The sequence below is a fragment of the Oncorhynchus masou genome, chromosome 29, assembly GCF_036934945.1.
Source record: "Oncorhynchus masou masou isolate Uvic2021 chromosome 29, UVic_Omas_1.1, whole genome shotgun sequence".
Classification (NCBI taxonomy): Eukaryota; Metazoa; Chordata; class Actinopteri; order Salmoniformes; family Salmonidae; genus Oncorhynchus; species Oncorhynchus masou.
This window is the reverse complement of record NC_088240.1, coordinates 37,995,405-38,019,520: the sequence shown is the minus strand read 5'-3', so window position 1 is coordinate 38,019,520 and position 24,116 is coordinate 37,995,405. Positions and strand designations below refer to the sequence as shown.

Genomic DNA, 24,116 nt, shown 5'->3' with positions numbered 1-24,116 from the left:
TACAAAGTTCCTGCAACAAAATATCTGTACATGGCTACAGGAAAGTTACGCTAGCAAAAATACACTATAAAACATGTAAAAAGTAGTACTGAACTCATTCCACTTGTTGTATGGGTAAATGTATACAAATCCTGGAACTACATATCTGGAAACTCAAAAAGAGATAAAATTACTGCTTTATAGCTTTATAAAGGTAAAAATAAACATGTTGGGTTTTGCCTTTGGTCATGTCCCCAACACTTGTCATTACAGTATCACCCCCCCCCCCCCAATCTACCACAATGATGTGACACAGATACTGCTGGCGACAGGACTGTCAGCGTGTTTGATTTGATTATAAAGCAGAGCCAGCTCGTGTGTTCTTGTGAATAACCAAAAACTAGGAAAGGTATCAATAGCCAACGACAAATCGGGCTATTTTCAGATGATTCTTCCAATTGGCATGGTAAATCAACACTGGTGTGCTAACATTATTGTTACTGGTCATTATAAACTGACATGATGAGTGACAGCTTTAGTGCTCTCTAAGTAACTGCGGTGAACTGAGGTGGATGGCACTTACGTAGACATATATGTGAAACAGAACAGATACAAGGGTCGTTGAATGTCCTGCCTCACTTGAGGGAGAATGTGTTGGGTTATGTTCAGAGAGAGAGAGAGAGTGGGTCACCTCTGGGGCAGCTCAGCAGACAGAGTCAGTGTTGGGAGGCAGTCTCCCGCTGCGCCGTGATTCCTTCTCCCTTTTCTCCCTCTGTTTCTCCAGCTTCTCCTGGGCCTTCCTCATGTCCTTCAGCTTCTTCTTGATGGTGGCCCGGTCACTTTGGCTGGACACACCTAGGGCCTGAGGGGACAAACATCACTGGTCACATTTTAGAACACACCTCTATGAAATGTATATACACTTCGGACAATATCCTCTCATTTATTGTGTCGTTTTCCATATGTACCATTTTAGTGTAAATCATTGTGGAATTCAGCCGGTTTATTTGGGGCTATAAGGTGGAAGTCTATGGCTTTAAACCTGACCGCTGCTGTAAATGGAAGCGCTTGCATTTGGATGATATGAAAAATCACTTCAATTGTACTTTCTTCCTTCTGACTGAAACTGTGTGGCCTACATATGAGTTCTGAACTGTGGTCTTGTTGCTTGTGATGCCCTCGTACCTTCAACTTGTCACTGTCCAGGTGCATGAGCTGATGGCCATCCACACCCTTGGCAGTGAACTCGGGCGTGTATTGGTCCATGTTCATGCCCATCAACCAGTGACAGACTTGCTGATTGGTCCACTCGGAAACAGGGCGGTTCTGCCATTGATATTCCTTCCCCGTGGGCACTGGCTCGTCATCCAGGTTCTACGGAACGCCAAGAAACACATGACATCCCAAGAAAACTAACCTACAGCACAGTATAATGGATGAAATAGCAAATTCATGTTTTAAGCACAATATTAAAACTCTACGGCAACAGTGCAAAGCATTTGGTACATGCATTGCACATCCAGTGACTGAAATCACATTTAAAAAAAAAAAGCTGTGTCCAATGGTCCATTCAGAGTTCATCACAACTCTGTTAAGTGGAACAGGCCAGAACATGCAGTGGGAGCATGTCTGTTTTGTTCTACCTGGCATACGTCCGCTTGTTTGAGTATAGTAGGCAGGGCTTAGGTGTAGTGTTTATCAGAGTAAAATCCTATCACTGAAACACCCAACAAGATAAGCCAAACAGTCATAAAACACAATTATACACACCCTCCAGAACCATATGAAAAGGAATGTAAGACGAGCTCCACTAAACAGACACAGGAGCGGCACAGATCATTTTATGGCAGAGTTCCCCAACGGGCGGACGGCCTGCGGTGTGGTTGTATTTGGCCCCCAAACATATCTTTTGTTATTGTTGTGAATTTTAAATGATCATTGTTGGACATAAAAGACTGTAAAAACACCAGGAAATCAGCTCCAAGTGATTTTAATTTGGGAAATCTGTTCCCAAGTATCTCCACGCATATTAGAGAGACACGTGATCATATACAAATGTAAGCAAGGTTTGAAATGATTCATGTTTTAGTCAAATGTTATTTCTGTTTGGGCTTCTACATATGATTTGTAATTATGTTCCGCCCCACCGACCATCCGCTCAAGTCAAAAAAAAAGTTGACTTGTGGCTGTATCTAGTTGATGATCCCTGTTCTAAAGGTCGATGAGAAAAACGGAAGACCACTGGAGTAACTAAGTAGCCTCTACTGCTGGTTCAGCTAGCACAACAAGGACCCAAAGCTAAAGACACTTGTCTTAACACCACACAGACAACTTCAGCACACACATGCAACTTCCTTCTCTGGTGGGTAAACTCAAAAAGCATGCTTGAGACTGTCCCCTTTCAGAGAAATCTGAGAGCAGCACCATCCCGCACAAGGGTTTGTGGAACAAAGAGAGAGAGCACTCACCTCATTGGACGAGAAGACTAAAGTATGTGAGCGCCCAGGCAGATTGGGCTCTGCAACTAAGCCAGAGATGTCTGAACTGGGGCTGCCAAGGTTCGAATCATCTATGACTGACAAACTCTAGAGCAGTGGAACAAGGAGGAAACAAGGAAGAACGCATTAACTAGACAAACACATGGGTGGGTAAACAACAGTTCAGTGACCTAAAGCTCTAGGGAGGAAGACGATCAGCAGTTGTACTGTAAACGTGGAAATTGAAGTTGAGAATTAAATAGGGATTATCATTGACATGATTTGGTCTATGGTGATATCAACACTGGGAATACTGTGTCAAAATGCATCTGCATCATAACAGACGGGAAGAAGAAGATATCAGGTCAATGATTTCACATTCATAAATCAAACTGGATTACCAACTGAGCTCAAGGCAAACATAACTCGACAGAATTGCTAATCATGACAAAACGACTTCAACTACGACAATGATGACACACAATTTCGATTGGTACAGCACTAACAGCAGCACTCGAAAAACCTTTGTGGTACTGTATCAAGAGTACGTTTTTCAATCATTTGTGATGAATTCCGAACTGATAACATTCATCATATCATGTGTGATATGAAAGGTACGGCGAGGAAGCATAAATGTGAAGTTAGATCAACAGTGCCTTCAGAAAGTATTCACACATTTTGTTGTGTCACAGCCTGAATTCAAATTCAACATTTTCTCACTCATCTTAAGACAATACCTCATAAAAAAATATTTGCACATTTATTGAAAATTAAATGCAGAAATATCTCATTTACATAAGTATTCACGCCCCTGAGTCAATACTTTGTAGAAGCACCTTTGGCATCGATTACAGCTGTGAGTCGTTCTGCGTAAGTATCTAAGAGCTTTCCATCCCGGGATTGTGCAACATTTGCCCATTTCTTCAAGCTCAAATGTCAAATTGATTGCTGATCATTGCTAGACAACCATTTTCAGGTCTTGCCTCAGATGTAAGTAGAAGAAAATCTACTTAACTAGGACACTCAGGTACATTCACAGTCTTCTTGGTAAGCAACTCCAGCGTAGATTTGACCTTGTGTTTTAGGTTATTGTCCTGCTGAAAGGTGAATTAATCTCCCAGTGTCTGATGGAAAGCAGAATGAACCAGATTTTCCTCTATGATTTTACCTATGCTTAGCGCCATTCCATTTATTTTTATCCTGAAAAACTCCCCAGTCCTTAACGATCACAAGCATACCCATAACACGATGAGGCCACCATTATGCTTGAAAATATGGATAGTGGTACTCAGTAATGTGTTGTATTGGATTTACCCCAAACATAACACTTTGTATTGAGGACAAAAAGTGAATAGCTTCACCACATTTTTTACAGTATTACTTTAGTGATGTTGTTGCAAACAGGATGTATGTTTTTGAATATTTTTTATTCTGTACAGGCTTCCTTCTTTTCACTCTGTCAATTAGGTTAATATTGTGGAGTAACTACAATGTTGTGGATCTATCCTCAGTTCTCTCCTATCCCAGCCATTAAACTCTGTAACTGTTTTAAAGTCACCATTGGCCTCATGGTTTGAATCTGTGTTTGAAATGCACTGTTTGACTGAAGTGCCTTTAGAGATAATTATATGTGTGAGGTATAGAGATGAAGTAGACATTCAAAAATCATGTTAAACACTATTATTGCACACAGACGAAGTCCATGCAACTTACTCTGTGACTTGTTTAAGCACATTTTTACTCCGGAACCTACTTAGGCTTGTCATAACAAAGGGGTTGAATACTTATTGACTCAAGACATTTCAGCTTCTCATTTTTACATCTTTTGTAAACATTTGGAAAAACATAATTCCACTTTGACATTCTGGTGTATTGTGTGTAGACACAAGCATCTAAATGTAAATCCATTTTAAATCCAGGCTGTAACACAACAAAACGAGGGGAAAAGTCAAGGGGTGTGAATACTTTCTGAGGGCACTGTAAGTGCTTGACACACTACCACAAAACCCAATTCCACTACAACACCACAAATCAATGTTGGGTTATTAGTACAATCTAGATGTGAAATGAACTATCACAACACTAAACTAGATGACTGGTTAGTTCTAATCTACCAGCTCTAAGACTGGGGTTGTAAAAAGGAAATCATACTGTACCAAATCTAACGAGCGACTGAATAAAGAGGACCAGGAGAGATTTGTCTGTTTAAAAGAAGAACGGTTGGAGAGATTGTCATGTCGTTCTCCGTACTGTACCCTGGGGTTGACACCCACCTCTAGCTGCCACGGGACCACACAGAGTAGAATTCCAGCCAGAGGAACCAGGGGAGGCCCTGTTTGTGGTACACATCGCCCACTCCCCACAGCCCTTGTGCTGTTGGCCTCCGTTTTCTCCCCAGGCAGCCTGGTTGGGAATTACTCAGGCCTATTTGTGCAGATGCATTTAATGGGGATAATTATCTGGTTGCTAAGCCATTGAAATGCCAGTGAATCCTCCTCTTGCTCTCAGATTAATGACGGGTACCGTCTCAAATGGCACCCTGTTCCCTATATAGTGCACTACTTTTGACCAGGGCCCATAGAGGAATAGGGTGCCATTTGGGACGTAACCATGGCCCCCATATGGTTCCACAGGCGGCAGCAGGAGCATCAGCAGTGCAGCCCTGTTCTGCTCTCTTCCTGAATGGGAGGAGCTATAGGAGACAGAACAGCCACTCCACAGCAATGTCATCGTCACGCTCTGGGATAAACGTTACCGGCCGGCTGCTTCACATCTCTTGACTGAATGTGGTATTTCCACGCAGAGCAAAAACCTGCTTTAGTGGATTACTGACCAATGAATCACTGGCTTATTACTGGCCAACTCACCATGAAACGGTCAGGAAATGACTGAGAGGGGTCAGTTCAACTTCTTTTATTCCACTTAGTAGTAGCAAATTCAATGTAATTCGAATCCCGGCTATACTTTTCATTACAGTAAAATGTCCTAATGCAATCATTCCTTTATATGTTCTGCTTCCGTTTGTTTCTGAAGTGACTGAAAATCTCTACCTCTTGGATAAAGATGTCTAGATGATGAGAACTTTTTCATTCTGTCTTTTGATGGAGTTGACACTGTGTGTGTGTGTGCTCACTTTGTTCTTGCGGTCCTGGCTCTGCTCACTGCTGGTCTCAGTGGCTGCGTAGGGTAGGCTGCTGCTGGTGGACGAAAGCTCCTTGTCCCTATCTCGGTCCCCAAACCAGGAGAAGGGCATACATGTGGGAATAGAGGTCATGGACTCAGAAGGGGACAAGTTTCCCCCAGATTCCTCCAGGAGCTCGGCAGAACCCCTGGACATTAGGAAAATGAAGAAAAATAAAAGTCTCCAAGTTACATATTGTCCCTTTAATAGGAGAAAGGTCCTCTGCTAACAGAGCTGTGAGTGTACTGTGGTGACGTATCTAGGATGTGGTGAAACAGTCAGCCTGGTAACATGACATGTGACATACCTGCTGTCCAGAGATGCTCGCATCGCCTCCTTGTCATGTTTCTTCCCTTTGCCACCAGACTTCCGAAGGCCACTGTTGGTTATTCAAAAGCTTTAGATTGCGCAGGGACTAACAGGACTGTCAAACTGGAAACTAATCTTTATTACAGGCACTTACCCAAAAATCGTCTTCTTGGGTTTTCCGACGGAAGAACTCTCATCTGTAACAGAGTCCATTTTTTAATTTTTATTTTTACAAAGTAATGAACTGCCACAAGCAGAGAGCCAGTAAGAGGCATATCAATATGGTGACAGTCAGTGGAGGTAGCAGCAACAACTTGTTTTATAAATGTACTGTGTAAACAGCATATTTTGGGTAGCAGATTAATGGCGGTACCTTTGAGCTCCTTGCCCTTCCCCTTGGACTCCCTCTTCTTGACGTTGCGAAGGAACCCTGGGGGGGAGTGTGGCGAGGGCGAAGAGGTGTCTTTCGGCGGGGACAGGGAAGGACTGCCTCCGCTTTCGACACTATCTCTCTGGGACGGGGGCAGGGAGGGGCTGCTGGAGAGCTTCAACTTGCTCCTCACAGCCTCGGGGGCGTCGTCCCTCTGGCCGTTCCTAGGACAGCAGATGGGCCCGGGCAGGGACAGGCTCTCCTGGATGCACCTCTTCCTGCTGGCAGTGTCCTCCTCCTCCTCCTCCTCGTTCTCCTGGAGGGGAAAAACAGTCAGCAGTGAATTGAGCAGACAAACAATGGCTCGGAGATGGAACTGAAACATGTGAATATTGATATTGAACATGCATCCATAGAAAGAGATTGCGGAAGAAGAAATCTTTGAAATAGCTAGTACTATTGAACCCTGAAATTGTTTTCAAAATGAATGAGAGAACTTTCTGAGCTGACCTGTGAGTGGCAAGGGGACATGACAAGGTTCTCCTTCAGTTTGTTGCGAGACGGACGATTCCTCCTTGGGGCCAGTAGGCACTTGGCTTTGTGTGCACTGGTGTCCAAGCGCTCAGTCTCCGGAACCAGCTCGCTCCAGTCTGTATCTGTGGAGAAGAGACAAAACAGCTCAGTAAACACAACATAAGGCAAACTGTACCCTATTCTCAGACATACTGGTGTTCGGAGGCAGTCACAGAGGCAGTCACAGAGGCAGTCACAGAGGCAGTCACAGAGGCAGTCACAGAGGCAGTCACGCTTTCCAGTGGTAGAAAATAATGGGTGGCTTCTATCCTGTTCGTCAAGTGTACGTTGGAGCCCTACCTAGCGCTAGAGAGTCCACTGACTGGGTGTTGATGAGAGGGCCTTCACTCTCCTGGCTGCTCCGTCTCCTCTCCACAGCAGAGTCCTGACCCGCCTGGGTCTCTTCACGGTCAGCAGGTGGACCGCTGCCCTCCAGGACCGCTATCTGAGGAGAGAACCACAGAATGGCCAGTCAACTTCTTCTCCACTAGGTCTGTTCTAATGTTGAAGTCTCTTTATTCCAATATGTCCCTCTTACCCTGTCCTGCAGGCTTTCAAGCTGCCCCCTGTACCATCGATCCTTCTCGTCTAGAACTTTCCTCATCTCCTCCTCCTTCTTCACAAAGTCAATCTCCCTGGAAAGGAATCAGAGCATTAAACTTCAGAAATCATTCCACTGACGTATAAACATATTGTACTTTCTACACAACGTGACTCAGCATAGTGGAAGGAAGCCTTCGGCCTGGTCAACACAGAAACTTACTTAGCTGAAGTAGCGACTTCTAAATAATAAAAAAATGCACGTCTAACTTAGTGAACTCAACTCGAACTGCAAAACAAACTGCAAAAATCACTGAAACTGATGACTCATGTCTCCCTCACTAGCTTTAAGCACCAGCTGCACCTGTACATAGTTCATCTGTAAACAGCCCATCCAACTACCTCATCCCCATACTGTATTTCTTTTTTCATCTTGCTCCTTTGCACCCCAGTATCTCTACTTGCACATTCATCTTCTGCACATATACCATTCCAGTGTTTAATTGCTATATTGTAATTACGTCGCCACCATAGCCTATTTCTTGCCTTACCTCCCTTATCTTACCTCATTTGCACACACTGTATATATATTACTTTTCTTTTTTCTACTGTATTATTGACTGTATGTTTGTTTACTCTATGTGTAACTCTGTGTTGTTGTATGTCGGACTGCTGTGCTTTATCTTGGCCAGGTCGCAATTGTAAATGAGAACTTGTTCTCAACTGGCCTACCTGGTTAAATAAAAGTTAAAGAAAGAAATAGAATAAAAAAACTCACTTCTGCTGGTAGTCTTTGAGCAGTTTCTTGGCCTTGTTGTATTTCTTGTCCAGCGTCCCGTACTGGCTCTGGGTCTCCGACAGTTGCTTGTTGACAGTTTTACACAGCGCCTGGGCCTCCAGCCAGTACTTCTCCAGCTTCAACATCTTCTCGTTATTCTCCTCAATCTTCTGCTCCAACTCAACCTCCATGGACTCCCTGGATGCTTTGTCCTCCTCAGACACCCTTAGCTGTGAAGGAAGAGTGAAAGGTATTTTTACTACCTAAACGTAAGGGCTTCTCGTCTACTAGTACAATCAACATATTCAAATCATTACGGTCAGTCAGGTGACTGACAGGCAGAGACAGACAGTGTGACTGATGACATTCATGGTGGTAGTCACCGGGTTGGCGTAGGCTTACGCTCCAAGCATTTATCCATAAGTTCTCGTGTTTATAAAACAATCGTTTGTTCTTCAGATTGACCTACCTTTTCCTTCAGTTGGTTTATTTCAGCTGTTGCTGTGTTGTGTTTCAGCTGGAGCTAAGGTAAAGAAAGAAACAATTTAAGCAACAAAAACAAGCACATATCACACACATAATAACACAGCCACCAAACTGTAAACTTGTAATAATTCTAACATTAGAAATACCTCCTTGAATTTGAAGCCCATCTGTGTGGAGTCCACGTTGGAGGGCATGAACATGGCCTCGGTCTTCGGGAGGTCAAACACCTCCACTGTCCTTCCGCCGGAGAAACTAGACCCTAGGATACCTCCCTCTCCCTCCTCTTCCTCATAGTGCTCCTCCTGAAACACAAAACAACCACAACCACACAATGACGCAGCCAATCACCTGCCCACGTGGCGCCCAGCAGCTCGTCTCAGAGCCCAGGGGAGAGGTATGGGTAATCACTACATCATATCTCAGTGTTACCGTGGTAGCCTGCAGAGAGCTCAGCAGGAGGCCTGTATCAGCAGGAAATTCATATCTTCTGCTCATCAACATGTTCCATCACACACACACACACAACCCCAAACATGAGCCACCACACACTTAGAAAAAAACAACACAAAAAGCCCCATCACACTACTGCACAGATTAATTGCATACCCACATTGAAATGGCCAAATTTGTTCACCACTACCAACAGCTCCTTGGACAGGAGTAGTCCGGCATTCGGAATGTATTCAGACCACTTTACTTTTTCCAGATTTTGTTACGTTACAGCCATATTCTAAAATGGGTTAAAATACGTTTGTTCCCTCAATCTACACACAATACCCCATGATGACAAAACAAAAACAGGTTTTTAGAAATGTTTGCACATTAACTCAAAATAAAAAACAGAAACACCATATTTACATAAGTATTCAGACTCTTTGCTTTGATAGTTTAAATTTAGCTCAGGCGCATCCTGTTTCCATTGATCATCCCTGAGATGTTTCTACAACCTGATTGGAGTCCACCTGTAGTAAATCCAATTGATTGGACATGACTTGGAAAGGCACACACCTGTCTATATAAGTTCCCACAGTTCACAGTGCATGTCAGACAAGAACCAAGCCATGATGTCGAAGGACAATTCCATGACAGGATTGTGTCGGGGCACAGATCTGGGGAAGGGTACCAAAACATTTCTGCAGCATTCAAGGTCCCCAAGAACACAGTGGCCTCCATCAATTCTTAAATGGAAGAAGTTTGGAACCACTTCCGCCAGGCCAAACTGAGCAGTTGGGGGAGAAAGGGCTTGTCGGGGAGGTGATCAAGAACCCGATGGTCACGCTGACAGACCTCCAGAGTTACACTGTGGAGATGGGAGAATCTTCCAGAAGGACAACAATCTCTGCAGCACTCCACCAATCAGGCCTTTATGGTAGAGTGGCCAGACAGATGCCACTCCTCAGTAAAACACACGACAGCCCACTTGGAATTTGCCAAATAGCACCTAAAGGAGTCAGACCATGAGAAACCAGATTCTCTGGTCTGATGAAACCATGATTGAACTCTTTGCCAAGAGTCACATGTGGAGGATACCTGGCACCATCCCTACGGTGAAGCATGGTGGAGGCAACATTATGCTGCGGGATGTTTTTCAGCAGCAGGGGCTGGGAGACTAGTCAGGATCGAGGGAAAGATGAACGGAGAAAAGCACAGAGAGATCCTTGATGAAAGGGCGAAAGTTTACCTTCCAACAGGACAACTACCCTATGCACACAGCCCAGACAATGCAGGAGTAGCTTCGGGACAAGTCTTTGAATGTCCTTGAGTGGCCCAGCCAGAGCCCGGACTTGAACCCGATCTAAAATCTCTGGATAGACCTGAAAATAGCTGTGCAGTGATGCTCCCCATCCAACCTGACAGAGCTTGAGCAGATCTGTAGAGAAGAATGGGAGAAACTCCCCAAATACAGGTGCGCCAAGCTTGTAGCTTGAGGCTGTAATCACTGCCAAAGGTGCTTCAAAGTACCGAGTGAAGGGTTTGAATACTTACATTTGCAAACAATTCTAAAAACCTGTTTTGCTTTGTCATTATGGTGTATTGTGTGCAGATTGATGAGGGGAAAAAACAATGGAATACATTTCTTAATAAGGCTGTAACGTAACAAAATGTGGAAAAAGTCAAGGGGTCTGAATAGTTTCCAAATGCACTGTATCTACATGATATGCTCCACAATGAGACATGTACACTGCATGTACAAAACATTAAGAACACCTTCCTAATATTGAGTTGCAACCCCCCCTTTTGCCCTCAGAACAGCCTCAATTCGCCTGGGCATGGCCTCTACAAGGTGCCGGAAGCGTTCCACTTGGATGTTGACTCCAATGCTTCCCACAGTTGTGTCAAGCTGGCTGGATGTCCTTTGGGTGGTGGAACATTGTTGACACACACGCGAATCTGTTGAGCGTGAAAAACCCAGCAGCATTGCAGTTCTTAAAACAAACCGGTGCTTCTGGCACCTACTACCATACCCCGTTCAAAGGCACTAAAATCTTTTGTCTTGCCCATTCAGCCTCTGAATGGCACACATACACTATAAATGTCTCAATTGTCTCAAGGCTTAAAAATCCTTCTTTAGCCTGTCTCCTCCCCTTCATCTACACTGATTGAAGTGGATTTAACGTGACATCAATAAGGGATCATAGCTTTCACCTGGTCAGTCTATGTCATGGAAAGGGCAGGTGATCATAATGTTTTGTATAATCAGTGTATATCGCCTTTTAACAGACCCAATAGGTTTAAGCTTAGTCTCTTTTCAAGGAGCCCTACCTTTTCATGCCCAGTTCCCTCTACAAATAAAGGCCTGTGGTTGCCTGGGCTTTTGAAAAGCAAACATTGCACAATTCCAGCAGGCTCCAGCAGCCACCCCACCCACACAGCACCAGGGTTACTCACTGCTCCCTTCCCGGATGGAGTGTAACTGGATTGGGCTAACCAACGGGCCAGGTGACTCACCTCCTCAGTGGACTGTTCATAGGGGTCGTCCAGGTGCTGCTGCTCGCTCTTCTCCTGCTCCAGGGTCTCACTGATCAGACGTGCCACCTCGCTCTGCGTCCCCGGCTTCTCCCGGCCAATCAGAAAGCTGTTTGTGTGAGAGTGCAGTGGGTCAGCGTGGAGAGTGGTAGTACCAGCAGACGCCTTAGTATCTGGCAGACACCTTGCCTTGTCGATTTGATGTACTTTGCTCTAAGTCTTGGCATACCAGCGTAGTTTCAATCATAATAGCGGGCTCATACTGATATGAGTCGTTGTAATGTAAGGCAAACGGGTGAAGCCTGTTTATTGAACTTTTCCTAGAGTGTGTGTGTGTGTGTGTGCTCTCGTTTCAATTGTGTACAGTAAATCATTAACATAATCACCCGTGTCCCATGTGGGCTACTCTCTGTGTGGAGGCCTGAGGCACATGCAGTAGACAATAATAAAAAACAACCGATTTATTCAATATTTCGACATTCCTCAAGGATATTTATTTTCCTCCAGTCATACCATATCACTTGAAGAAAGCTATGAGGTATTTTGTGGGATGTTCCATTACTGTCACGCCTTAATCTCGTGTTGCCAGGCAACCTAGAACTCTGGGGGCGAGGCTAGCCACACCTAGGATGATTACGACTTATTTCAAAATCAAATCAGCTCACGTTTTATTTGTCACGTGCGTAGAATACAACAGGTGTAGACCTTACAGTGAAATGCTTACTTGCAAGCCCATAACCAATGCAGTTTAAAGAAAAATAAGTGTTAAGTATTTACTAAATAAAACTGAAGTATAAACAAATAAGTCAAAAAAAGAAAAAAAGAAGAAAAGAACAAATAAATAAAGAACAACAATAAAATAACAGTAACGAGGCTATGTACTGGGGGTACCGGTACAGTCATTGTGAGGGGGCACCGGTTAGTCGAGGTAATTGAGGTAATCCGTACAGAGGTAAAGTAACCAGGCATAGATAATAAACAGAGTAGCATCAGCGTAAAAAATATTAGCTGTTCAGGAGTCCTCTGACATATATTCCTCTGATATATAGTATTATGGCTTGGGGGTAGAAGCTGTTAAGGAGCCTCTTGGACCTAGACTTGGCGCTCCGGTACTGCTTGCTGTGCGGTAGCAGAGAGAACAATCTACGACTAGGGTGGATAGAGTCTTTGGCAATTTGTAGGGCCTTCCTCTGATATCACCTGGTATAGAGGTCCTGGATGGCAGGAAGCTTGGCCCCAGTGATGTACTGGGCCGTACACATTATTCTCTGTAGTGCCTTGTGGTCGGAGGCAGAGCAGTTGCCAAACCAAGTGGTGATGCAACCAGTTAGGATGCTCTCGATGGTGCAGTTGTAGAACTTTTTGAGGATCTGAGGACCCATACCAAATCTTTTCAGTCTCCTGAGGGTAATAGGCTTTGTCGTGCCCTCTTCACAACTGTCTTTGTGTGTTTGGACCATGAGAGTTCGTTGGTGATGTGAACACCAAGGAATTTGAAGCTCTCAACCTGCTCCACTACAGTCCTGTCGATGAGAATGGGGGGTGTGCTCGGCCCTCTTTTCCTCTGGTCCACGATCATCTCCTTTGGTCACGCTGAGGGAGAGGGTGTTATCCTGGCACCACACCAGCAGGTCTCTGACCTCCTCCCTATAGGCTCTCTCATCGTTATGGGTGATAAGTGCTACCACTGTTGTGTCGTCGGCAAACTTAATGATGGTGTTGGGGTCGTGCTTGACCATGCAGTCATGGGTGAACAGGGAGTACAGGAAGGGACTGAGCACGCACCCCTGAGGGGCCCCTGTGTTGAGGATCAGCATGGCAGATGTGTTGTTACCTTTTGTCCAGGTGGGAAAGGGCGGTGTGGAGTGCAATAGAGATTGCACTCCACACCACCCTGGGATAATGGTGTGATGTGAGCCATGACCATCCTTTCATAGCACTTCATGGCTACAAACGTGAGTGCTACAGGTCGTTAGAATTAATTTAGCTCGTCTGGTAGGCTTGTGTCACTGGGCAGCTTGCTGCTGTGCTTCCCTTTGTAGTCCGTAATAGTTTGCATGCCCTGTCCCATCCGACGAGCATCGGAGCCGGTGTAGTAGAATTCAATCTTAGTCCTGTATTGATGCTTGTCTGTTTGATGGTTATAAGTGTCCGAGTGAGCTCAGTATGTTGCCTGTAATCCATGGCTTCTGGTTGGGGGATGTACGTACAGTCACTGTGGGGACGACGTCATCAATGCAATTATTGATGAAGCCAGTGACTGATGTGGTGTTCTCCTCAATGCCGTCGGAAGAATACTGGAACATATTCCAGTTTGTGCTAGCAAAAGAGTCCTGTAGCGTAGCATTTGTGTCATCTGACCTCTTCTGTATTGAGTGAGTCACTGGTACTTCCTATTTTAGTTTTTGCTTGTAAGCAGGAATCAGGAGGATAGAGTTATGGTCAGATTTGCCAAATGGAGGGCGAGGGATTGCTTTGTAGGCCTCTCAGTGTGGAGTAAAGGAGGTCTCGAGTTGGTTGCACATGTAACATGCTGGTAGAAATGAGGTAAAACGGAATTAAGTTTCCCTGCATTTAAGTCCCCAGCCAATAGGAGCGCCGCCTCTGGTTGAGCCTTTTCTTGTTAGCTTACAGCTACGAAGCTGTATGTTATCCATGTTGTCGTTCAGCCACGACTCAGTGAACAATAAATGATTACATTTTTTAATGTCCCGTTGGTAGTATATTTGTGATCGTAGCTCATCTATTTTGTTATCCAATGATTGTACGTTGACTAATAGGACTGATGGTAGAGGCAGATTACCCACTCGCCATCGGATCCTTACAAGGCCCCTTGACCTACATCCCTGATATCTTTGTCTCTTTCTCATATGAATGATGGGGATTTGGGCCATGTCAGGTGTCTGAAGTAAATCCTTTGCGTTCGACTCGTTAAAGAAAAAATCTTCGTCCAGTACGAGGTCAGTAATCACTGTTCTGATATCCAGAAGCTCTTTTCGGTCATAAGAGACGGTGGCAAAATACGTAATGTACAAAATAGGTTACAAATAACAACATTAAAAAAACACACAATAGCAGAATTGGTTTGGAGCACGTAAAACGGCAGCCATCTCCTCCGGCACCATTCTATCAAAGGGTCTATTAGAGCTGGACTGAGCTCACCTGACTGTTCCTTTAGTGTTCTTCAGAACTGTAGCTGCAAATAGCTGGGTCACTCCTACCAGACTGATCCCATCCACCTCCACTATCTGGTCATTCACCTGGATTCTAGTTGGAAAGGACAAAATGCAATCATAAGGCAAGACATTTGAGACATACTGTATGTTAGAAAGAGGGAGTGTAATCAACAGGGGAGGATATTTGAGAAATGTACTGTAACTATGTTATAGTGACACTTTTCCTTAATTTCTTTGAAATGCACAAATTCTTCCAGCGTTGTGGATCATCGTGATACGCCTATAATTCACAACACATTTTAAATGCCAAGGTTAAAACTGTAATTGTTCGGTTAAGCACAGTGGAGCGGAGCGCGTTTCCCCAAAGGCAGGGGCATCACCTGCCATCCCGTTCAGCTGCACCACGCTCAGATATGGTCTTCACAAAGATTCCTAGTTTCTCCAAGCCCTGGTCAGCTCCCACTCCCATCCCTATGATACTGATGCCCAGGCCGTTGTCTCCTGTGGGGCAAAGACAGATGGGGAGTTAGAATGGATGGATTCTCTGGACCCTTGTGATGATGCATCTTGCCCAGGGCTGCCCAATGGTACTCAAATGGATTAATAAAGGAAAGATGAAAGACAGACAAGGCAACGGACCCTTTTCAATTTCCACAGGGAACACGTCCATCTTCTCCACCCTCTTCTCCAGCTCGTACTCAGCCGACGCCGCCACGGGGTCCACCTCATCGTTACGCCGGTCGTAATCCTCGTTAGAGTAGGTGCTGAACACCTGCAGTGTGGGAACAACAAGCACGGGGCTTACAACTAGGTAAACCACTCCCCACACTCCAACAACAAGCAATGGACCTAATATGGGACAGACACATTTTCTGTCTCTGTACTCATAGAATTAATGTTATTCTCTAAAATAAGTCTGTTCTGCTCAGAACTATTGTATTTGTTTTTGTCTCTACTGTGGTTATGCATTTCAATAAATATTAAGCAGACTAGGCCTTGATGTCTCGAACTCTAACCCTCCATTAATTATCAATTAAAAAAAGCAGTCCATGTGCCACCAACTCTTGTTCACCCTTTGCCAGTGAAAGAGGCTTCTGTGTCTTAGTTTTCAGACGGTGAGGTAACTTGCAGTCTCCCTAGTTTACAGCAAACTAAAGCACTGAGGCATGCAAATGCCAGTATGCACCAAGACACACTGTTACAGGGATTCCATTAAGGTTTAAAGAATCTACGATTTCAGCAGGCATAACATCAGAGCACTAGTTCAGTCTCTGTTCAGTTCAGAGACGATGTAGTGGTTTCCGTGTTAGGATCCTAGTCGCACAAAGTGTGGCAGGCAAAGCACACCCTGCCTCGAGAAAAAGCAGGCCACAGCTGGAAGGAAAAGAGTGGATGTGGCAAAGATCATTGCTCTGTGGCAACAGGTGGCAATCCTCAGCGCTAAAATGAATAGCTCACAGAAAGCCTGTATTCAGTCAGCAATCTCCTGCCCTCTGCCAGCTTTCATTGCAGGTGGGCGTTATCCCACCATATCTGTGATTAAATCAAACATCACACAGTTCATTTAGCCCGGCATACCGCGTGTATTAGTCAGCTGGCATGGCCGCCTTCCATAATCGAATTTGTGAAACACTCTTAGAACCATCTACAGTGACTACGTTACCAGGATGTAGTAAGAAAGGTATGAATCCAATCTATCTAAAACGGCTTGGGCTGTGGGCTCCCAGGTCTGTATGGTGTCCTCTCCTCAGTCACAATGTGATATCCAGCCAAAGAGACAGAGCCAGAGCAAGCAGCACAGCCAGCTGAGATTTCAAGGCTTCTTTTTTCAGATGATCTCAGATCTTCTCAGAGAGAAGGGAGCTCTACTCATGGTGGGGATGGAATAGATCGGACCACACATTAGTCTTCAGCTTTGATATTCTTCGGACATCCTATGTCAAGAACTGCAGGAAACTCACTCAAAATTAAATGTGTTGCAAGCTACAGGAAACGGAGGAAAGGGAAGATATGTCAAGGTTTAAAAGAGTTGGAATGCGGAGTCTACAACTGCAAAGCCAAGGGAATAAACTCTAGTCTAGAATTGTTCTGTTCTCCCTCATTTTTAAGGCATGGGGTCAGCTTCAAGTGTGACCTCACTGTAACAACAGCAATCTCCATACATGGACAGGGTAGTTGTTACCTCATGTCACTACAGAGTCTTAAACATGACCCACTGTGTTATGACAACCCAATGACGAGCTCAGAAAAGTGAGGCCCAATGTTAGTCAGAGCAGGCACTATATTGAACAAAAATATAAAACACAACATGCAACAATTTCAAAGATTTTGCTGAGTTACAGTTCATAGAAGGAAATAAGTAAATTGAAATACATTCATTAGGTCCTAATCTATAAATTTCACATAACTGGGCAGGGGCGCAGCCATGGGTGGGCCTGGGAGGGCATAGGTCCACCCACTTGAGAGCCAGGCCCATCTACTTGGGAGCCAGACCTAGCCAATCAGAATACGTTTTTCCCCTCACAAAATGGCATTATTACATTTGTGAGGCCGTTCTCTAAAACGATGTTGGAGACAGCTTATGGTAGAGAATTGAACATTAAATTCTCTGTGCAACAGCTCCTTTGGACGTTCCTGCAGTCAGGATGCCAATTGCGCGCTCCCTCAAAACTTGAGACATCTGTGGCATTGTGTTGTGTGACAAAACTGCACATTTTAGAGCAGCCTTTTGTCTCCCAGCACAAGGTGCATCTGTGTAATTATCATGCTGTTTAATCAACTTCTTGATATGCCTGTCAGGTGGATGGATTATCCTGGCAAAGGAGAAATGCTTACTAACAGGGACGTAAACAAATTTGTGAACACAATTTGAGAGAAATAAGCTTTGTGTGCGTATGGAACAATTCGGGGATCTTTTATTTCAGCTCATGAAATATGGGACCAACACTTTACATGTTGCGTTTATATTTTTGTTCAGTATAGTAGCGAACACCAAAGACAGACATAAAACTGTCTCTCTTACTCTCCAGAGGACAGATGTATCCTAGCCTGCTATCTACTAACGGGAATTTTCTCACACAGTTCTGAGCAATAGTTTGAAGGAATTTCCACATATGCTGAGCACTTGTTGGCTTCTTTTCCTTCACTCTGCGCTCCAACTCATCCAAAACCATCTCAATTGGATTGAGGTCGGGTGATTGTGGATGCCAGGTCATCTGATGCAGCACTCCATCACTGTTCTTCTTGGTAAAATAGCACTTACACAGCCTGGAGGTGTGTTGGGTCATTGCCCTGTTGTGTCATCAGTGTCACCAGCAAAACACCCCCACACCACCTCCTTCATGCTTCACAGTGGGAAACACACATGCAAAGATTATTTGGACGCAGATTATGGCCGATTACATTGCAATCCACGAGGAGACTATGTGGCAGGCTGACCACCTGTTACGCGAGTGCAGCATCAAAAGGACTCCTTGTGGCTGCAAGGAGCCAAGGTAAGTTGCTAGCTAGCATTAAACTTATCATATAAAAACCAATTAATATTCACATAACTACACATGGTTGATGATATTACGAGTTTAACTAGCTTGTCCTGCATTGCATATAATCAAAGTGATGCCTGTTAATTGATCAACAAATCACAGCCTACCTCAACTCCGCCAAACGGGTGACGATTTAACAAAAACATTCGCAATAAAAGCACACCTGTTGCACAAAATGTACCTAACCATAAACATCAATGCCTTTCTTAAAATCAGTACACAGAAGTATATATTTTTAAACCTGCATATTTAGTTTAAAGAAATGCATGTTAGCAGGCAATATTAACTAGAGAAATTGTGTCACTTCTCTTGCGTTCTGTGCAAGCAGAGTCAAGGCATATGCCGCAGTTTGGGCCGCCGGGCTCATTGTGAACTGTGTAAAGACCATTTCTTCCTAACAAAGACTGTAATTAATTTGCCCGAATTTTACATAATTATGACATGACATTGAAGGTTGTGCAATGTAACAGCAATATTTAGAGTTAGGGTTGCCACCCGTTCGATAAAACGGTTCCATATTTCACTGAAAGAATAAAAATTTTGTTTACGCAATTATAGTTTCCTGATTTTACCATACTGATGACCAAAGGCCCGTATTTCTGAGTGTTTATTATAATTAAGTCTATGATTTGTTATTTGATAGACCAGTCTGACTGAGCAGTGGTAGGCAGCAGCAGGCTCGTAAGCATTCCTTCAAACAGCACTTTACTGCGTTTGCCAGCAACTCTTAGCAATGCTTGAAGCACAGCGCTGTTTATGACTTCAAGCCTATCAACTCCCGCGATTACGCTGGCAATCCTAAAGTGCCTATAAGAACATGCAATAGTCAAAAATATATGAAATACAAATGGTATAGAGAGAAATAGTTGACGCGTCATAATTTCTATAATAACTACAAACTAAAACTTCTTAACTGGGAATATTGAAGACTCATGTTAAAAGGAACCACCAGCTTTCATATGTTCTCATGTTCTGAGCAAGGAACTTAAGCTTTTTTACATGGCACATATTGCACTTTTACTTTCTTCTCCAACACTGTGTTTTTCCATTATTTAAACCGAATTGAACGTTTCATTATTTATGAGACTAAACTGTTTTTATTTATGTATTAAGTAAAAAATTAGTGTTCATTGTTTATTCTGTATTGTTGTGATTGTCATTATTCCGAATATATATATAAAAATCGTCCAATTTAATGGTATCGGCTTTTTTGTGTGTCCTCCAATAATCGGTATCGGCGTTGAAAAATCATAATCGGTTGACCTCTAGCAGAGATCATCCGTTCACCTACTCTGCGTCTCACAAAGACATGGAGGTTGGAACCAAAAATCTAAATTTGGACTCATCAGACCAAAGGACAGATTTCCACCGGTCTAATGTCCATTACTTGTGTTTTTTGGCCCAAGTAAGATTTCTTCTTATTGGTGTCTCTGGGTCTTCCTTTCCTGTGAAGGTCCTCATGAGGGCCAGTTTCATCATAGCACTTGATGGTTTTGGCGACTGCACTTGAAGAAACTTTCAAAGTTCTTGACATTTTCCGGACAGACTGACCTTCATGTCTTAAAGGAATGGACTGTTCTTTCTCTTTGCTTATTTGAGCTGTTCTTGCCATAAAATGGACTTGGTCTTTAACCAAATAGGGCTCTTCTGTATACCACCCATACCATGTCACAACACAAATTATTGGCTCAAATGCATTAAGGAAAGAAATTCCACAAATGAACTTTTAATTGAAATGCATTCCAGGTAACTACCTCATGAAGCTGGTTGAGAGAATGCCAAGAGTGTGCAAAGCTGTCATCAAAGCAAAGGGTGGCTACTTTGAAGAATCTCAAATATAAAATATATTTTTGATTTGTTTATTAACACTTTTTTTGTTATTACATGATGCCATGTGGGTTATTTAATAATATTGATGTCTTCGCTATTATTCTAAAATGTAGAAAATAGATGTCTAACTGAGGGAGACTAATCCTCTCCCTTCATGGCGGTTCATGGCAGTTGTGATCTCAAAGTCCTCCCCAAATGTTGCGAGTGGTAAGGAAGTACGGTCCAGGAGACAACACAAGCCAGCTCTCAGAAAAAGGCAGATGTTTGCTGTCTGCCGAGGTAGGCAGAGAGTGACTGGGGAAAGCTACATGATTAGAAGTAGATCCCTTTGGAAGCTTGGATGGAGGAGTAGTGTGAAGGCTGCATGATGTAATCCATTAAACATTTCCACTCTGAGAAGCCCAGTCTGAGGTCTGGGTGCTGGAGCATGTCAGGACTTGAGGAACCTGGCAGGAGCTCAGCGGGAGTAGGAGACGACCGACCGTCCGTCTCCGTGTAAACCGCTATGGGTTCTCACAAGCACATTCCCATGTAGACAGATTACAATCCAAAAGGGTTTGTACACACTATTGGAATTTTGTGGAAAGGAAGAATAGCCCTCATTTTACTAGAGGTAGATGTAGATTTTGACCGCGTCCGTGGGTATAACCTCATAGCTGAATACCATTTCCCCTGCCTGCATCCCCTGCTTTGGCTTTATTCTCCTAGCTGGACAGACATTGCTTAAGCTTGGACACAAGCAATGCCATCTCACTTGGTATTGAGTGAATCTGCCAATTAATACAGGATGTATAGTACAAGTGCTCTCTGCCATTTCAAATGAAAATAGTTTAGTCGGAGCACACCAGTCCTTGGATTATCTGACACGCACACATTTACTAAGGCTGAGAACAGTGTGCGCTAGAAAAAGTCTATGTGAACAACCGAATCAGATTGGTTTGGGATTTAATAGCCAGTTAAAATCCCCAAAAAAGAATCAATAAAACCGAAGCAGACAAAAGTCATTAAGTATTAAAAAAAGGCCTGGTTTTGGGGGTGTACAGTAATTAAATGGAGAAACGTTAATAGAAAATGTAAATTGTAGAACGGCGGGAACCCACTGATGCATCCCAGGCCTCAGTTGGACTCTGCAGTAGCGCTGCAGTGGTTTTGCTTGGCTTCTCCCCTCTCACTTCTTTTGTTCCATTTTCCTGTTGCCATGGAATACTCCAGCTATTCGGAACAATGTTCCTTTCTCTGTTGCCGAAACCTAATCACTCAAGCACCGTCTTCCACACAAGATAGAGACTCTGGAATCAATGTCTTTATTAACCCCCCCCAACCAAAAAAAAAACAGCTTGCTGTTGTGATCACCAATCTCCAGTTACCATGTGAAACACCCATTTACCTTTATCTCTGTGTGCAGGCCTGGTGGTTGGCCAGGTAAGAGTTGCAATTTGTTCCATTCTGGAGGGCAAGGACAAGCAGATTCAGATCAAAATCGGTCAAGCGCATAGTATTCTCTTTGACTACTGAGCTGAAAGCTTGGCAATTAATGTAGCATTTTATTTTTTGTAATTTTGTGCCACTAAATCTTTAATAGAGTGGCAGAAGCTGTGATGTGGCTTGGTAAACCGTAGTGCCATCTGCTTCATATTTTCTGTGAAAGCCTGTCTCCCAGCACGCCTGGCTTGACAATTACACTTCATCCACCTTCAACCACTACAGAGGCCTGCCTGCTGTACACACACACACACACACACACACACACACACACATTTTCCCCCTCTCCCGTTATCCCTTCCCCCCAAAACATACCACTGTGGGAAATGAGTCAGCAGCTGGGAGGGAAGCTAACCAGAGAAGCCCGAGCTACGCAAGGGCACCAAAGCGAGCGCCGAGCGCTGGATCGGGACGAGCACATAATGTAAGCAGCTCTACAAAGACAACAAATGAAAACATGCTGTGGGAGCAGGGCAGGGGCCTGGTGCAGATCATACAGTAATTAGGAAAGAAAGCATACCGCCAAGTTATTCAGTCCTGAATAAACAGAGCACGGAATCGGTTCAATACTTTCTGCTAGCACGCTCTACAAAAAGATGAGACCAGATAAAAAAAGAGACATTGGTTCAACAACAACAACAAAAAATCAGTTAAATAGGCCTCCTTTTCAACTCTACCTTTGAAGAAATAAACAATGAATCACTCTGGAAAAGCAAAGTGACTGACTGTTTAATTGTGAGAAAGAGGCCATACCCTAACCTTGTGTTTGGTGATGTGGATTAAGATGGATAGAATGCGGCTCGGTTCCATTTTGGAATCATATTCAAAGGAGCGTGGAGTAAAGACAGGTTGAACAGGTTTGCTTCGAAACGGCCCACAGACTCAGATTAACAGGCACCTCTCGTACCCTGCAATGGGCAGCTGTTAAAACCCCTCCGATACCACTTCATCTTCTGTCAACCAGCTAAGTGAAAACAACAGTTATTGATGTACTTACTTTTAAAAATCACACAATGAAACGCATTATGAGGCAATCACAATCAGCCCCAGACTAGTCGGAGTCTCCCTGTGCCAAAGAGCGAAAAGGCAGCATTGAGGCAGCTGTGTTAGTATTCAGGCCCATCCCTCCAGTCTCCAGCCCAGGTGTCTGGAGGGAGCACAGATCCTGGCTGGCAGGCCGGGCCTCCCTCTCCTCTCCTCACCTCTCCTCTCTGGCTTCTCTACTGGCTGGGTAAGGGGTGGAGTGCAATGTTCCCTCAAAATATTTTCGTCACTGAGCAAATTTCAGGTCTTGAACATTATGAAAATTCTGTGCAACTTCCAGCGTGTGTTTACTGTGAACACTGAGGCTGAACCCGCATTAAGTTACAGTTTAAGCAGTGGCCAAGTAGGCTACTGTGGCTATTTGATCATAATGTAGACCTACCAGAGTTGCCGACCATCAAAAACAATGGAGAAAATGATGCATCCCACAACATTTTAAACATGGAAATAGCTGTTCTATCACTCAGCCTAAAGTAGCAGAGAATGTGTTGAGTTCAACGTAGGCATTCCATGGGACGTTGGAGAAGGAAAAAAAACATGCAGGGCTTGACATTAACCTGTTTATCCACTTGTCCTTCAGACAAAGAGATGCCTGAAAACATGTTGTGTTGCTAGATGCAAGAAACCACTTTACAAAATAAAATTCATTATTATTCCCATACCATTAATACAGAGAATCAGACAAATTATGCTACCCTCTGCCTATTGGCTACTTAGCTTATTTAAGCCTGTCTAAAAATACAACACTGCCTTTAAGACAAAAAAGCTCTTTACCTGACTCGCTTTTCAAAGACGTCTAGAGATGTACACATTTTGTGCTCTTGTAGGAAGCAATCACTCCCTTATCGCTGACTACAAATTATATATAACTGGGCTAATAACTCACTAACTAGCAAAATATATGAACAAAATGTCCACACATGGCTACATGCAGCTCTTGCTTTGATCTCAAAACAAGCTCATCTCTATCACGGCCACAGCTGTAAACACAGTCCAGTTCAAAGTAAATGGCCCAGATCCATATATGGCAATGGTTGTCGTGCCCAATAAATTCCTACTTCGATTCGTTCTGCCTACAACAAACTCTCGTGCATAATATGTTTTGTTTCGGTATGTCGTATTGAAAGTGGGTAATATTGCATTGATTCGATCCCAATTGCCAGGGAAACGTCGATAGTGTTAACGGGGAAAACTCGAGAAAGTTGAGTGAAGTTCAATCTCGTTCGTCTCTCCGTGGGCTGATATTTCTTGTAAGCTTTGCGCGGCAGTCTCAGGGCTACTGCGCGCACAGCTTCGAGGGAATGTTGGTGGAGTGTGACAGACACATTCCTCTGGCAACCAAAGAGAACGAAACAGAGACAGGAAATTAAAGTATAACCTTT

At 43.9% G+C, this 24,116-nt stretch overlaps 1 protein-coding gene across 1 annotated transcript in view; it reads right to left on the bottom strand.

Moving 5' to 3' along the window:
• Window positions 1–117: 117 nt before the first annotated feature.
• Window positions 118–24,116, bottom strand: part of LOC135519535 (neurabin-1-like) — a 50,907-nt gene continuing 26,908 nt past the window's right edge. The window contains 18 exon segments of the mRNA XM_064944765.1: window positions 118–841; window positions 1,165–1,353; window positions 2,448–2,564; window positions 4,613–4,657; window positions 5,590–5,785; window positions 5,945–6,016; window positions 6,101–6,143; window positions 6,320–6,632; window positions 6,827–6,972; window positions 7,190–7,334; window positions 7,428–7,524; window positions 8,208–8,437; window positions 8,677–8,730; window positions 8,840–8,995; window positions 11,643–11,769; window positions 14,823–14,927; window positions 15,217–15,337; window positions 15,476–15,608. Of these exon segments, the coding sequence (XP_064800837.1) occupies window positions 683–841; window positions 1,165–1,353; window positions 2,448–2,564; window positions 4,613–4,657; window positions 5,590–5,785; window positions 5,945–6,016; window positions 6,101–6,143; window positions 6,320–6,632; window positions 6,827–6,972; window positions 7,190–7,334; window positions 7,428–7,524; window positions 8,208–8,437; window positions 8,677–8,730; window positions 8,840–8,995; window positions 11,643–11,769; window positions 14,823–14,927; window positions 15,217–15,337; window positions 15,476–15,608 (2,448 nt within the window). The 3' untranslated portion in view covers window positions 118–682.